This window comes from Sciurus carolinensis, chromosome 16 (genome assembly GCF_902686445.1).
Source record: "Sciurus carolinensis chromosome 16, mSciCar1.2, whole genome shotgun sequence".
Taxonomy (NCBI): Eukaryota; Metazoa; Chordata; class Mammalia; order Rodentia; family Sciuridae; genus Sciurus; species Sciurus carolinensis.
The window spans coordinates 58,999,271-59,013,019 of NC_062228.1; the positions used below are offsets into that span (position 1 = coordinate 58,999,271).

At 59.9% G+C, this 13,749-nt stretch overlaps 2 protein-coding genes across 8 annotated transcripts; both read right to left on the minus strand.

Moving 5' to 3' along the window:
- Positions 1 to 6,863: 6,863 nt before the first annotated feature.
- Josd2 (Josephin domain containing 2) lies at positions 6,864 to 10,836 on the minus strand. Of its 5 annotated transcripts, none has more exons than XM_047528996.1 (5): positions 10,616 to 10,836; positions 9,806 to 9,965; positions 8,086 to 8,211; positions 7,234 to 7,428; positions 6,864 to 7,125 (listed from the first exon to the last, which is right to left on the minus strand). In XM_047528996.1, exons 2-5 carry the CDS (start codon positions 9,949 to 9,951, stop codon positions 7,026 to 7,028), a joined length of 567 nt encoding a protein of 188 aa, XP_047384952.1. In that variant the 5' UTR covers positions 9,952 to 9,965; positions 10,616 to 10,836; the 3' UTR covers positions 6,864 to 7,025. The 5 variants fall into 5 exon arrangements, with proteins under 5 accessions (XP_047384952.1, XP_047384953.1, XP_047384951.1 ...); XM_047528997.1 differs by having other exon boundaries at positions 10,574 to 10,836; XM_047528995.1 differs by having other exon boundaries at positions 9,806 to 9,968; positions 10,574 to 10,836.
- A 269-nt stretch (positions 10,837 to 11,105) lies between these two features.
- Aspdh (aspartate dehydrogenase domain containing) lies at positions 11,106 to 13,749 on the minus strand. 3 transcript variants are annotated; one of them, XM_047529256.1, is made up of 7 exons: positions 13,350 to 13,749; positions 12,874 to 13,018; positions 12,553 to 12,637; positions 12,315 to 12,464; positions 12,013 to 12,233; positions 11,784 to 11,943; positions 11,106 to 11,268 (listed from the first exon to the last, which is right to left on the minus strand). In XM_047529256.1, exons 1-7 carry the CDS (start codon positions 13,402 to 13,404, stop codon positions 11,194 to 11,196), a joined length of 891 nt encoding a protein of 296 aa, XP_047385212.1. In that variant the 5' UTR covers positions 13,405 to 13,749; the 3' UTR covers positions 11,106 to 11,193. The 3 variants fall into 3 exon arrangements, with proteins under 3 accessions (XP_047385212.1, XP_047385214.1, XP_047385215.1); XM_047529258.1 differs by having other exon boundaries at positions 11,789 to 11,943; positions 13,350 to 13,729; XM_047529259.1 differs by having other exon boundaries at positions 13,378 to 13,515.

The following is a 13,749-nucleotide window of genomic DNA, read 5'->3' on the forward strand; positions in this document are numbered from 1 at the left end:
GATCCCTCACAGGGGCCTGCAGGGGGACCCACCCCATACAACTGGCCACCAGGGACCCTCAAGTCTTGCCCTGCGCTCTGTCTGGCAGAACCATGGGGATGTGAGGGAAGAAGGAACCATGAGCAAGAGCCACCATCAGCGAGGAGTGGCGAGGGCCTGGCTGCCCTCTGAGTGGAGCCAGGCTAGAGAGTCCCTGCAGAGACGCTGCCAAAGGCACCCAGGGCTTGGAGCTGGAGGGGGAGGCGAGGAGGAGCAGGGAAGGGGAGACCCTGCCAGGCTCTGGACACCTTCCCACAGGTCAAGTGTCCTTCCTAGTCCAGGACTGATCCTGGGTCCCATCAGCATCAGCCAGGAGCTGCAGAGGACAAGAACGTGTCACTGAGCCATGAGAGCCAGGTCCTGGGACCTGGAGGGACGTGAACCCAGTGAAGGGTGAAGCCCGGGTGGAAGGCCCTTGTGCTGAGTGGGATAAAGACATCAGCTTTGTGGAGGGGCCCTGCCAGTCCTGCTGGTCACCACCTTCTGGCCTTAGGGACAGAGACAGGGGGCAGGGCAGAGGTGTCAGCACCACCCTCAGAATAGCTCCCAGCCCTCAGAGGAAGGGGAGGCCCTCGGCCCAGGGACTGTGGTGGGGAGGGAGCCAGGGGAAGCGGAAGGGGAGAGCGAGGGGAAAGTAATGAAGGTTCAGGGAGAGACAGCCGGGCGAGGCCTGGGAGCGCTGGAATGGGAGAAGGGCGGGAGTGTGCGAGGAGGCGAGGGGCACCTGCCTGCCTGCTGCAGTGCCTCCCGCTGGGGAGGAGGGCACAGGTGGTGTGAGGGTCTGGGAAGGGCGAGCATGAAAAGGTGGGGTCGGGAAATGGTGGGGCAGGTGAAGAAGGGGAAGGACCAGAGCAGAGCCTCGTGGGGGGCAGCTGTGGAGGGGGGAGGAGGGAGGAGGAGGAGCAAGAAAGGGGGAAGGAAGGGGGGAGGGAGGGAGGAGGAGGAGCAAGAAAGGGGGAAGGAAGGGGGAGGGAGGGAGGAGGAGGAGCAAGAAAGGGGGAAGGAAGGGGGGAGGGAGGGAGGAGGGGAGGCAGTGGCGGGGGCCATCAGGAGACCCGGTGACAGGAGGGTGCGGGCAGGCACCGGCATGTGAGGAAAGTGTGGCAGAGGAAGAGAGGGCAGAGGTGGGGGCAGAGGACTGGGAGCTGTGAGAGAATGAGGGGCAGAGGGAGGGACCCCAGGACCAGGCGACAGGGGAGCGCCTCGCCACACCCCCTGCCCTGCTTCTGCCTGCAGGGCCTGGGGGAGGAAGGAGGAGACCCTGGGCAGCTACTCAGACCAGCTCCCGCCTCCCCAGAGACCCCCAGCACCCCTCCAAGGGAGAGCTGCTCTCACCCACACCTCGTCCATGAGAACTCAGATGAAGTTGGATGGGAACCCAAATCGGCCCTGTTTCAGTCTTCGCAGCATACGAGGCGATGCCAACTTGCCCCTTCCACAGTGGTGGCTTCAGAGGACCCCCAAACCCCTCCCGCCTAGAAAGTTTGGAGCTTCCACTGATGAGAAGAGAAAGAGAGGAGAGGGAGCTACAGAGAGAGGTGTCAGTGTGTGTTGATTGCCTAGCATACAGCTGGCGGTCGATTAGTGCCCCTTCCCTTTCCCGAGAACACGGAGCAGGAAGGAGGAGAAGGGGGAGCAGATTGTGAGAAGGGAAGGAAGTGCTTAAAAAGAGCTCAGCACACAGCTGGCACTCAATAAATGCCCCTTCCCTTCTTCAGGAGAGATAGGTAAGAAAGAAGAAATCATTGCAGAGGAAAAACAGGAAGAAAGACAGCCTAAGGAGAGGGGATCTAGGTAGAAACTACGAGGCATACAGTAAGTGCTCTTTAAGTGTTCTCCAGGAGAAAGGAGAGGAAAACTTCAGTAGAGAGAACAAAGAAGAAAAGCTGTGGCTGGCATATAGTAGGTACTCAACAAGTGCCCACTCCCTGCCCAGCCATGAGCAGAGGAAGAAGCCAGGAGGAAGGGAGGGAACAGAGCCTAGGAGGTGACCCCAAGGGTCAGCAGTGCCCAGCACAGGCTCCTTTCCTCCTGTAGGAGGGAGCTGGCAGGGCAGAGGAGCTGGGAGGAGGGAGCCAGGATGGTGTGCAGGGAGGCAGGGCGCCTGGAGGAGAGAGCAGGAGCGGAGGTGGAGCAGGAGGGGAAAAGAACCGGCAAGGAAGGGAAGGGGAGGTGCAGGCGAATCCTGGGGGGCAACAGGGGGCACTAGATAAATGCCCAGCTCAGAGAAGCGAGGGAGAGAGAAGCTGGCAGAGCAAGAGGGGTGGAGAGAAAGAGGCAGAGGAAATGAGGTGGGACGTTAATGGCCTGGCATCCAGCAGGTGCTCTGTAATTGCCCAAGAAAGAGCAGAAGGAGCAGAAAGGAGAAACCAGAGATAAGACAACAGAAACAAGTGAGGGGAGGGTCGATGTAAGAAAATTGGCATACAATAAGTACCTAATCATGCCCATGTCCTTCCCTGAAAGAAAGAAGCAGAGGCTGTCAGACCATAGGTCAGTGGAGACTGGAGGATGGGGGGAGAGTAGAGGAAGCACACAATTGCCGGGTATACCAGAAGTGCTCAATAAGTGTGTTCCTTGCCTTGGAAGAGGGCCCAGAGCTCAGAAGGAAAAGGAGAGGACAGAGAAGAGGACAGGGGGAAAAAACAGTGAGATGGTATGCAAAGTGCCCAGTACACAGTGGGTGCTCAAATGTGTTCATTCTCTCCTCCAGGAGAGGGCAGCAAGTCGGAGAGAAGAGGAAAGAAAGTAAATGGTGGGTGCAGGTACAGGGGGAGGGGACAGTGTTGTCCCTGGCACACAGCAGGTGCTCGGTAGATGCCCACGTCCTCCCAGGAGGGACCTGGCAAACCAGAAGAGAACAGGAGGAAGACCCCAGCCCAGGGAAGAAGAGGCACAGAGGCAGCGTGTGGAAATGGCCTGTCAACACTAGGTACTTAATAAATGCCCATTTCCTCCCAGGCTGGAGCCAGAAGTACAGGATGATCAAGCAGAGGGTGCAGAGGAAGGAACAAGAACAGGGAGGGACAGGTGGGAGGGTAAAGAGGTGAGGAGGCATTCCAGTGCCTACAGTAGGTGACCCATAAATGCCCATTCCCAGGCAGAGAAGAAGGCAGTCGGGGCAGGTGGAGGCCGGAAAGGAAGGCCTGAGGGTGGAGAGGGCTGAGGGCGCTGCAGGCCATCCACGCTTCCCCAGGAGCCCTCCCCTGGCCATCCCACAGGCCGTCCCCAGCTGCCCAAGGAGAGAGGACAAGGGCCCATTGTCCTGAGCCAGGCACATCCTGGTCCAGAGGGGGAAGGAGCAACTCAGCCACCAGCCCTTGTCCCCTGGATCTGTTGGGATGGAGTGGGGGGCGCTGGTCTCTGCTCCTTGGTGTCTGAGTTCCCCAGTCCCTGTGGCTGCTGTCTGCTCTCCCTACGCCCTGTCTCCTGGTCCCTGTCCCTGGTTCTCCCTCTGCATCCACTCTCTCCTCATCTTTCTCTTTGTTGCTGTATCTGGGAGGGAGGAGGCCTGTCCCCACCCCAGGGTGGGTCCATCCCCTTGATCTCCGTGGGGACCAGGGCTGGAGGCAGAGGAGTGAGGAAGGAAAGAAGAGGCGAAAGGAGCAAGAGAGGTGGGGACAGAACCGGCTTTATTCAGCAGAAAATGCTCAGGGCGGGCAGGACTTCCATCAGCTGAGGGGACCAGACGGGAGGGACGGAGTGAGCAGCACAGAGAGACAGAGAGGGAGACAGAAAGAGAGAGAGGGAGAGAGATGGGGGGGGGGGGGACAGAGAGACAGAGACAGAGAGGGAGGGAGAGAGATGGGGGGACAAAGAGTGAGGGAGAGAGATGGGGGGACAGAGAGACAGAGACAGAGGGAGGGAGAGAGATGGGGGGACAGAGAAAGAGTCAGAGAGAGAGGGAGAGAGACACAGATGGAGGGACGGGGAGGGACAGAGACAGAGGAAGGGAGGGAGACAGAGACAGAGAGAGACGGAGAGAGAAGGGGAGACAGAGAGGGAGAGACGGAGAGGGAGGAGAGAGCCAGCCAGGCGGGGACAGAGGCCGCTGGGCGCGAGGGGCCAGGGGCGGAGAGAGCCCGAGGAGAGCGAGGGAGAGAAGCAGGAGACAGCCGGAGGACGGACAGACAGACGCGGGGAGACCCAGTGGAGAGCGAAGGGCAGGGGGACAGAAACCCGCAGAACAGGGATGGGTGAAAGCGCGGGCGGCCGGGGCGGTGCGGCCGCGGCCCCTCACCTGGCGTCGGCGACGGCCGCCCCCCTGGCCCGGCCCGGCAATTTGAAGGGGCGCCTAGGGCGCCCGGCCCGCCCCGCGTCGCCTTATCTGGCCAAACCCCGGCCCTGTGAGCTAAATCGGGCCGCAGCTGTCGGCACCAGCGCGGCGGGACAGCTGCACCCCCGCCCGCCACCCCCTCGTGACCCGCCGCCCTCCTGCAGTTGGCGCCCACGGCTCTGGGGTCCGCGCGGGGCCCCGCGACGGGCTGCTGGGGCCTCTCGAGAGCCCCCCAGCTTTGGGATCGGCCGACTCCACTGGCGAGGGGCGCCCCGAGTCCCAGGCGCTTCCCTGAGAATTGGGGGCGCCAGAGGGTGGGGGTGGGGACGGTGGGCGGACCTTCAGCACCGTGAGGGGCAAACAGGAGGCGCTCAACCAGTGAGCCGTCTGTCCTGCCGGCTCACACCCTCGCCCGGTGGGAGGGTGAGCGCGGGAGGGGGCTCAGAAGGGCGCCGCCAGGGTCCGGCCCCCTCTGGGTCCCACGCTGGCTCCTGCTCCAGGCCTTATTTGGCCACAACTGAGGGAGCACCTGGGAGATTACAGCTGCTGCCACTCAAGCCAAGAATAGAAGCACTCAGGAGTCCTGCCAGCTGTCTGCCACCAGGGATGGGACAGGCGACGGCCTGGGTGAGGGGGCAGGGAGGAGGGCGATAGAGGCTGAGAAAGATCCTGAGACCAGGAAGATGAGCGATGAAAGGAGAATCTGGGCTGAGAGGGGCAGTGGGAGGTGGGGACAGAGGCGAAGGGAAATGAGGGCGATTGAGGCAGAGGCAGAGACAGAGCCCCCAGGAGAGAGACCTGCGGCCGATAAGCGGCCAGGAGACAGGAGGGCGGGAGCGACGGCTGCTCCAGCAGCATGTCTCAGTCATTTTGCCTTTTACTTTACAACTTGTCCTCTTACCTCAGAAATTCTGGAAACTGTGATGCTGCTGAGCCTCTGCATGTCCAGAGGTCACTAGGCATCCTGCATGGATGGTGTCTGCCCTGCCCATGTTGGCGTCAGGGTGTGGCATCTGTGGTCCTGGGGTGACCTCATTGCCTGGTGGCTTCCAGATGGAGGCTGAGGTGGGGAGTCACACCCTAAACCAGGTTGCCTCCTGCCTCCCCATCCCAGTGTCCCTCTGCCACTGGGTCCACCCTTCTGGATGGCACATAAGGGATCTCCAGGTTCAGCCTGGTCCCTCTACCTGCTTTTCTCCCTGTACTCACAACTCTCACTTTCCAGGACAGACCTGTGACCCCTGAATTCATCTCCTGAGTCCCCACTTCCTGCATGTCACTGGTCCTGACCAGTCTCATTCCTTCCATTCTACTGAGCACAGCATCCATCACCCCCTGTTCCTCAGGGTACCGAGGGTCCTCCAGTCTGTCCCCCATCCTAGAGCTGACCTGCTCAGAGCCCCATGTCCCAGAGGCCCTGCCTGGTTTGCTTCTGGTCAGGATCACCTTGTCCCTCGTGACCTCTTGGGGTAACTACTGGGACGAGCAGCAGCACTGGCGGCAATGTTCTGGGCTCACATAGTCGTTTTCCATTCTGGAGGCCCTCCCCAACTTTCCATGGCCACTCCTGTCTCTGTGCCATTACAGGTGATCTGCCCCTTACCCCCCATCCCGTCCCTTCACCTCTGCTGTTCCCCAGTGTCCTGGGAGACCCCCTTTGACTCCCCACACCACTGGGCCAGGAGTCCTGGCATCGCCTTGTGCCTCCTGCTACTTGGAGCCTGGATGGCGGGTCTGACTGCTCCAGCCCTGGGTGTCATCAGCAAGGCGGGCCCAGAGGATGGCTCCCCTGGGACAAGGGAGTCTCAGCAGAGAAACAGGCGCTACAGGACAATGCAGAGGAGGCCCAAGGGCTAACCGGCCTGAGTGGCGCCGTGGGATCCTCACTGCAGGCTCTTCTGCTCCTGCTCCTGGAGTCATAGCCAGGTGCATACCATGGCCAGAAAGGCCAGGCATCGTCTCCTCTTGTCCCCTCTGCCCTCAGGGCCTTTGTGGAGCTGCGCTCTGCACCGGGAGGCCTTTCCTCCAATATGCGGCACAGCCCCCTCACCTCCTAAGTCTTGGCCCAGGTGGCTTTCTCTGAGGCGGGCACCCCTCCTGGATTGCGGTGGTGTTTGCTTCCCCTGGTGCTGTAAGAAATCGCCCCGCACTTGGTGTACTGTCTCACCTATGGAGGCCAGACCCTGGATGAGCTCCCCACTGCCTCCCCTGCAGCTTCATGGGGCCCACCAGAGCCAGGATCGTCTCCCTGTTGTGAGGCCAGCTGATGGGCCGCCCACTTCCACCGGCAGCCTTGCTGGAAACTTGCTGTCACCCAACACATTCACTGGCTCTGGGATTCCTGAACATCTGTGGGGATCATTTTTCTCCCTGCCTCCCAACAGACTGGAAGTAGACCTCGCAGTCTACTGAGCCTCACCCTACCACACACGAGACCATATCAATGTGTCTTGTTCCTTGTCTCTCTTACTGGGGTATCTGACCTCTCTGATGGAGAGGGACCCTCAGCGGGGGGGGGGGGGTCAGTTGGACACAGATCAGGCAAGGAGCAAATTGGCAGATTTATTGAGGCAGCAGCGGCATTGGGGAGCAGGAATGTGGGGAAGGGGAGGGGCCTCTGAGGTCCTTAAAGTGCAGGCCCTTCCCCGGCACTTGGAACCCAGGCTGGGCATGGCCACACAGGCAGATGGCTGGCAGAGTGGGCCATGGGTCAGTCTGTCTGCAGCCAGCAACCCTTCTCTTCCACCTCCTTGGTCACCACCAGCAGCACCTCACACAGGCCTTGGGCCAGGGCGGCTGCCAGGAAGGCTCTGGATGAGAGAAATGGGGAAACTGAGGCCCCGCCAGCCGTATTTCTTTTGGGCAGGGTGGGGTTCCAGCTCAAGGCCCCAACCTCAGTCGCTTTTGCCCTGGCTCACCGGACACCGTCTTCATTCCCCAGGGCCTCAGGTGCCCGCAGCTTGGAGTCCAGGTTGTAGTAGACACCATCCACTTGGCGCAAAGCCACCCAGTGCCGCCGGCGCAGCGGCAGGGACAGGAGCCCCAGCGACACAGGTGAAGGCAGGTTCAGGATCAGCCCCAGCACCTGGGGCAGGGCCAGCTGGGACAGGGGCCTGGGTAGCGGGGAAGGGGATGTGGGTCAGGCCTGTTCTGCCTGGCCTTGATGAGCTGGCCAGATGTTACCAAGGTCTTTGATGGCATGGGCCTCTGTGGTCCCGAGTCCCTCCACCCTCTACCCATCCGTTCTCGCGCCTATTCAAGCCTGGCCCCTGCCAATCAGACCTCCCACCAGCAATGCATCCACTTGTCCACCCACCCGGCAATGAACCCTTCATCCCTTCTATTCTCCATCAGCCACCAGCCCCCTCCCACCTGCTTGTCTATTTTCCATGCATTACATCCCACCCAGCCACCCACCCTTCCAAACCCCCCTCAACTACCACCACCCACTGATCCATCTCCTGTTTATCCTGACATGGTTCACCCACCCAAACCTCCACTCATCCATCCAGTCACCAGCCACCCATCAGGTACCCGTTGCCTGCCAGCCATTCTGCTTTAATTCATGCACCAGCCATCCACTCACGCCTCACTCGCCCTTCTTTAATTCACCTAGTGACCATCGTGCTGCCCATCATCCTCTGATCTTCACACTCGTCCTTTATCCACCTCCCAGCCCACTGGCACCCGTGGGCCGTGCGAACCTCCCGTCCCGCGCCGGCCACACAGCCCGTGCCTGCCGAGGCAGGATGTAGCATTCTGGGTCCTACCTCCTCCTGTCCCACCACACGGCAGCCAGCCCCAGCCCCTGCAGGGCGGCCATGATCACATTGACGTCATAGTTGCCAGTGCCCAGGAGGCTGCGATGGGGGTTCAGTCGGGAGTCTGGAGCCAACCTGGTGGAGGTGGGTGATCAGAGCTGAGCTGCGATCCTGGAGAGGTCTCACCCTTCCCATACAGCAGGAGGGTCCCAGGGCTCGGCCTCTGACTTCTCTCTTCAACCCCAAAGTTCTGTCCCTCCTGTCCTCTAACTCTCCCCTGTTCCCAGGGCCCCAGCTCAGGCTTCTGTCTTCTTCTGCCTGGACCCCCACCCAGCCTCCAGCCTTCCCCTCCAGCCATCACCCTTGTGACCCCAGAGATGCCCCTTCCCTTCGTGTTCACAGCCCTCTCATGGCTCCCCAGTGCCCCTGGACAAAGTCCCATCCAGGAGCCTTCTCAGCATGACCATATCCTTTCTCTGTCCTTCAAGATCCTGTCTCCTGACCTCCAGCTGGGCTTGGGGTCAGGAGTGAACTGGGTGAACTGAGGCCCCTGGATGACGACTGGCAGACTACCGTGTCCTCAGGCCTCTGCCTCACTCAGGGCTGAGCCTGCCCCGCCCTTCTCACAGCCCTCCCTGGTGCCTGCCCCCCAGGATAGTCCCACCTCTTCCACCCAGCATTTGTGATCTTGTGGCCTCAGCACTGGCCCTTCCCAGCCACCTGTCCCAGCTGTCTGCTGTTCCCTCCAGCTCCCCCAGCCCAGGGACCCACCCTGCCACATGCGTCTCTCTGAGCCCTGCTCTCTGAACAACTGTATCTTTGTTCCCTGTCTGACCCATGGAAGGCAGGGCAGGGGGAGGGGAAAATGTGTTTTATTTTTCTGTGGGTCTGTTCCCCTTGTCACCTCTCTTAAGGCAGGGCTGCTACCTGACAGCTTTGGGTCCCCATCATGGCCTTGGCATGAAAGAGTAGATCAATCCTTGTTTTGAGTGACAGAGGAGAAAAATGAATCCTATAACAATCAGTGTGAGGATGCTGGGTAGCTGAGGAAGCTGAGTGAGAGGGGAGGGAGACAGGGCCATCTCTGGATATAGAAAGATCTCTCTGGGGTCACAGGGGGCACTGGTTGGAAGGGAGGGACTGCAGGTGAGAAGGCTGGGGAGAAGGCTGGGTGGAAGGTCAGGCAGCACAGTGGGGCCTGCTGTGCACAGTGGGGTGAGAGGAGGGAATGAAGGCGATAAGGAGAAGTGATGTTTGAAATTTCGAGGAAGAAGATACAGGCTGCCAAGAGAAGGAAGTAAGGAAAGCCCACGCAAAGGTCCAGAGGCATCATAGTGGAGCTCCTTCAGGGACTGCAGAGAAGTCTGATTTGAGGGGAACAGCGAGAGACAGAGCTGCAGAGGCAGGCAGGGACCAGAGCATGTAGGCCTTGGACATCAGGTTAAGGGGACTTTACCTGGGGGAAAGGATGGGGAGGGGGCAGGGTCAGCGCTGAGGCTGTGTGTAGGATGCCCTGGAGAAGAAAAACTGGCCACTGAGTCTGTGGTAAGAGAGGGTGAGGCCTGGGCTGGGGCTGAGACTGTGGGGACTGACAGGTAGAAAAAGAAACACCTCCATGTCTAGTCCCAGGCTCCAGTTCAGGCAGCGAAAGGGCATGTCCGGTGAACCCCAGGTGGGCTGCTCTGCCTCTCTGAGCCCGCCCTGAGGGTCCAGGGCAGGTGACAGTCACCTCTTGCAGATCTCATCGGCAGCCTCCTGGCTAAAGAGCTGCTGCTGCAGGACGTTGTTGAGGGCGTGGACTGCGCACAGCTCCAGGCGCTGCCGTTCGTGGTACACGGAGGGCGGGTTTGGCTGCGCTCCTGGGGCCTGGGACATGCTGTCCTCAGCTCCTGCTAAGGTTGAGGGGGAGAAGGTGCTCAGGGGCCCAGGATCTATAGGACCAATGTGTGAGGTCCAACCTCGGGCATGGCGACTGAGGTGTGCTAGGGGCAGCCTGGGAGGACACTGGGTCTCTGACCCTGTTTCCTGCGCCGTCTCCTGGCAAAGAAACGATTCTTACATTAAAAAGGCTCTCTTCTGCTCACCTGGCAAGAGAGAACCACTCCTGTCATGTCTGTAAGTAAAAGGGTCCCTATCATTGTCACCTAGCAACAGAGGATCCCCTCTCCCCTTTTCCTAGGTAACAGGATCTTTCTTTGGTTACCTAGCAACGGATGACATCCCCCATACACTAGGTATCAAAGTCCCTCCTCTGATTACCTAGCAGTAGAGGAATCCTCCTCTTCTCTCCTGTCTCTAGGTAACAAGGTCTTTCCGGGTTGCCTAGCAACAGAAGACTCCCCTTCCCCTGTCATTAAAAGAGGTCCTCTCCTCTTGTCACCTGGCAACAGGGCCCCCTCCCCAGTCACTAAGCAACAGGATCTCATTTTTCTATCGCATGGCAAACAGGCCCCCTCCCTGGACACCAAATAATTAGAGCCCTTTCCCCGACCCGTACCCCAACCACGGCGCTCGCCCTTTGCCTGGCAACGCCCCTCACCCCGCCTGCCTCTCCGTTCCCCCGAGCCAGGGGTTCCCGCATCCCCCTGGGCGGCGGCTCTAGGCTCCGAGTGCAAGGCGGCGGCACCGCGCTGACTGGACAGGCGGGATGAACTACAGCTCCCAGAGACCCCCGCGCTCCGGACTACGACTCCCGGCGGACCCCGCGGAACGCTCGGTTCGTAAGGAACATCCAGGCCGCGTGGCCCGGAAGTGTGCTGTCACTTGTAGAAAACACAGGTCAACAACTTCCGTCGGTCCCTGCGGCACGTCCCGGAAATGCGTCTCGGAAAGCCGACCGCTCCGGTATTCCCACGCCCACTGTTACCCGGAGGGTTCTGGGAAATGTAGTGGGTAGGCTCTCGCGATAACTTCCCGGAGGTTTGCTGCAGTGTGCGCCCGCCCATTGCTATGGCGTCATATGAACTGTGTGCAGACGTAGTGACGCCACAGAGGGAAATACGGAAGTAGACACCAGACAGTACTAGGAGAAGTGTCTGATCTTTACTGAGAGTAGGGAGCTCCTGGGGAAGTGCGGCCAGGACTAGAGTGGGGCAGAGGTGTGGGGAGATCAGTCAGTCAAGATGTCCTCTTGGGCGAAAGAGGCTTCTTAGCAGAGATGGATCCCGGGCCTGGAGGGAAGCTGGCAGCATCCTGCAGGGAGAGGGGGAAGATGGACAATGAAAGACCAAGATAGAGAGAAAGATGGAGAGATGAGATCGACACTTGGGGACGGGGCGGACATAGTGAAGGGACTGACCAAAGCGGAACAGGAGGAAGGAGCACGACCCAGAGAGACAGAGACTTGGGGTGTGGACACGTAGACAGACTGACGGGTGTGAACAGATAAAGACCGAGAGACAGAGACTTGTGGTGGGAATAGATAGAGACTGATTTGGGTGTGGATAGAGAGACCTAAAGAGACAGGGAACTGGAGTGTAGACAAAGAGGCCTACAGAAAGGGGGACAGAGACTGAGAGGGGACATGGACAGAGATGGAGACGTATACAAAGATTCAAGTTGTGGAATGGCAAGGTTAAGGAGATTCAGAAATAAAGATTCACAGAGAGTATCAAAACTGCAGAACCTGAGCCCAAGACCCCAACCTCTGTAAACACAAGCACCCAGAGCCCAAGGGGAGGGGTCGCTAGCATTGAGGAGGGTCTGACCGCACCCAGAAGGCTGCGCCAGAAGGCTGTGACTGTGGCGGAGCCCGTCACAGCGCCTGGCTCAGCAGGGTTCTCTCGGTGGGTGTGCACAGTAAAGCTTCGACCTGTGGGGCCTGGGGGGCCTCTCAGCTCCACGTCCACCATGTGCATGTCTGTGAGGCTGCAGGAAGCAGGGCAGTCAGTCTGGTTGGCCAGGAACCAACCCAAACTCCTGCTCATTTTGGCTCACCTGAGATCTGCCACAAGCACCCCAATCACATTGTCAAAGCCCAGGCTAGGGGCAGCTAGGGCAGCGGCTGCCATCGTGTTGGAGTTTCGGGGGGCAAATGGGCAGAGTCCACGCACAGGACCTTCATAGAGCACAGTGCGAGGCCCAGTGATATGGACTGAAGCCAGGGGTTCCTGGAGCCGAAAGCCGTCTGGGTGTGTGGCCATAGTGACACGGAGGCTCTGGAAGCAAGAGCTGGGGTCAGGGGGACTGGGGTCTTTGCAGGCCCCCTCTGGTACCTGGGGATCCCAGTGGGTCCTCACCTGGAGGCCTCCTGCTGCATCTAACCTGGTGATGTCCTCAGTTCCCCATAGAGCCCCTCGGGCCACAAACACAGCATGGTTCCAGAGGTGTGAGGCCTCCAGGAGCTGCCTCTCTGTAGTCTGGTCAGCCAGGGCTGAGGGGGACCCCACCTGGGGTGGACGAGGGCAAGAACGGTTGAGTTCAGGGACAGATGACTAAAGGGGTCGGGGCTTGGGCTGTAGGTTGAGTGGGGCTCACCAGGAGGTTGGCATGGCGCAGGATTTGTGCCCCAAATTCATGGATTATTTGGGGATGGGCCACTTCTATCACAAGATCAGGGTGCCTGGGAGAGGGGAGAGATGGGGAGGGCCTTGGGGGAATCAGCCTCCCCTCCCAGCTCCTCTCAGAGTCTGTGGGAGGGCTGTCAGTCTCCCAGCCTGGTCTGGGTGTGCTTGTCCTATTTCATGTTTGGGTGAACCAAGGCCCAGGAAGGGCAAGGGACTTGCCTGATATCAGACACAGCTGAGGGAGGCCAGAACAGGAGTGTCAGGAAGCCCACTCTCACAGAAGGCCACTGACCTTTCCCCAAGGGCAGCAAGGTTCCGGAGCTGCAGAGAAGAGGGCACACTCCCTGCCATCCGTCCTGGGTCACGATTCCAGACAAAAACAAGCTCTAGACCCAGTTCGGATCCCTGAGCCAGAAGGTGGGAGACGAGGGATTGTCCTGGGGGGAGAGAAAGGAGAGGGCTAGAGACCCAGAGATAGGAGGACAGGGACACACAGAAAAGGGACAGATTCTGAGAGACAGATAGAGGCCCAGAGAGAGACCCATAGATAGAGATAGAGGGGGACAGAGAGTCCTACAGAGAAAGGGGGACAGATCCCCAGAGAGCAGTGTTAGAGGCCCAGGGAGGGGGACAGACACCAGAGAGGAGGACAGAGACCCAGGCTGGTTGGAAAATACTGGGTAGGTGGACACAGACAGATGCAAATGTGCTTGTGGTGGCTTTGGGAAGGGGCCTGAGGAAGCTGGCCCAAGATGGTCAGGGACTCACCGAGGCGGCCATAGCCCACCACCCCCACCTTCCGAGGGAACTTATCCTGGGCCATGCCCTTGAATCTGGCTGTCTGGCAGGAGCTCCTGTGCTGCCTACTGCCCCCTTCGCAAGGCCTGGACAGCTGCTGATCTTTGGACAGTTGACCCTTGTCCCTCTCCTGAACCTCCCGCACAGTGGCGGGAGGTGGGTTTGCCAGAATGGGGCAGGAGGAGGATCCTTCCCTGCGTGCCCTCTGCCCTCTGGCCGTGGGGACCAGGGGCTGCTGGCCTGCTGCGCCCGCCCTCCTGGCGGTTCTTTCCTCTGCAGCCCACACGGCTCCTTCCTGCTGATGTGGAAAATTCCCTCTGCAGTCCCCACCCCCTTTCTGCTGGCCAGGTTGTCATGGAAACTGCATCCT

Bases quoted from the DNA above. Each gene is read 5' to 3' on its own strand.
- Josd2 (XM_047528996.1), bottom strand. From the start codon at position 9,951: ATGTCCCAGGCCCCAGGAGCGCAGCCAAACCCGCCCTCCGTGTACCAC. The intron at 8,212-9,805 runs GTGACTGTCACC...CACCTCCACCAG, and splicing joins GCCGATGAGATCTGCAAGAG to GTTGGCTCCAGACTCCCGAC. The intron at 7,126-7,233 runs GTGAGCCAGGGC...TCTCTCATCCAG, and splicing joins GGGAATGAAGACGGTGTCCG to AGCCTTCCTGGCAGCCGCCC.
- Aspdh (XM_047529256.1), bottom strand. From the start codon at position 13,404: ATGGCCCAGGATAAGTTCCCTCGGAAGGTGGGGGTGGTGGGCTATGGC. The intron at 12,465-12,552 runs GTGAGCCCCACT...CGTCCACCCCAG, and splicing joins TGCGCCATGCCAACCTCCTG to GTGGGGTCCCCCTCAGCCCT. The intron at 12,234-12,314 runs GTGAGGACCCAC...TCTTGCTTCCAG, and splicing joins ATGCAGCAGGAGGCCTCCAG to AGCCTCCGTGTCACTATGGC.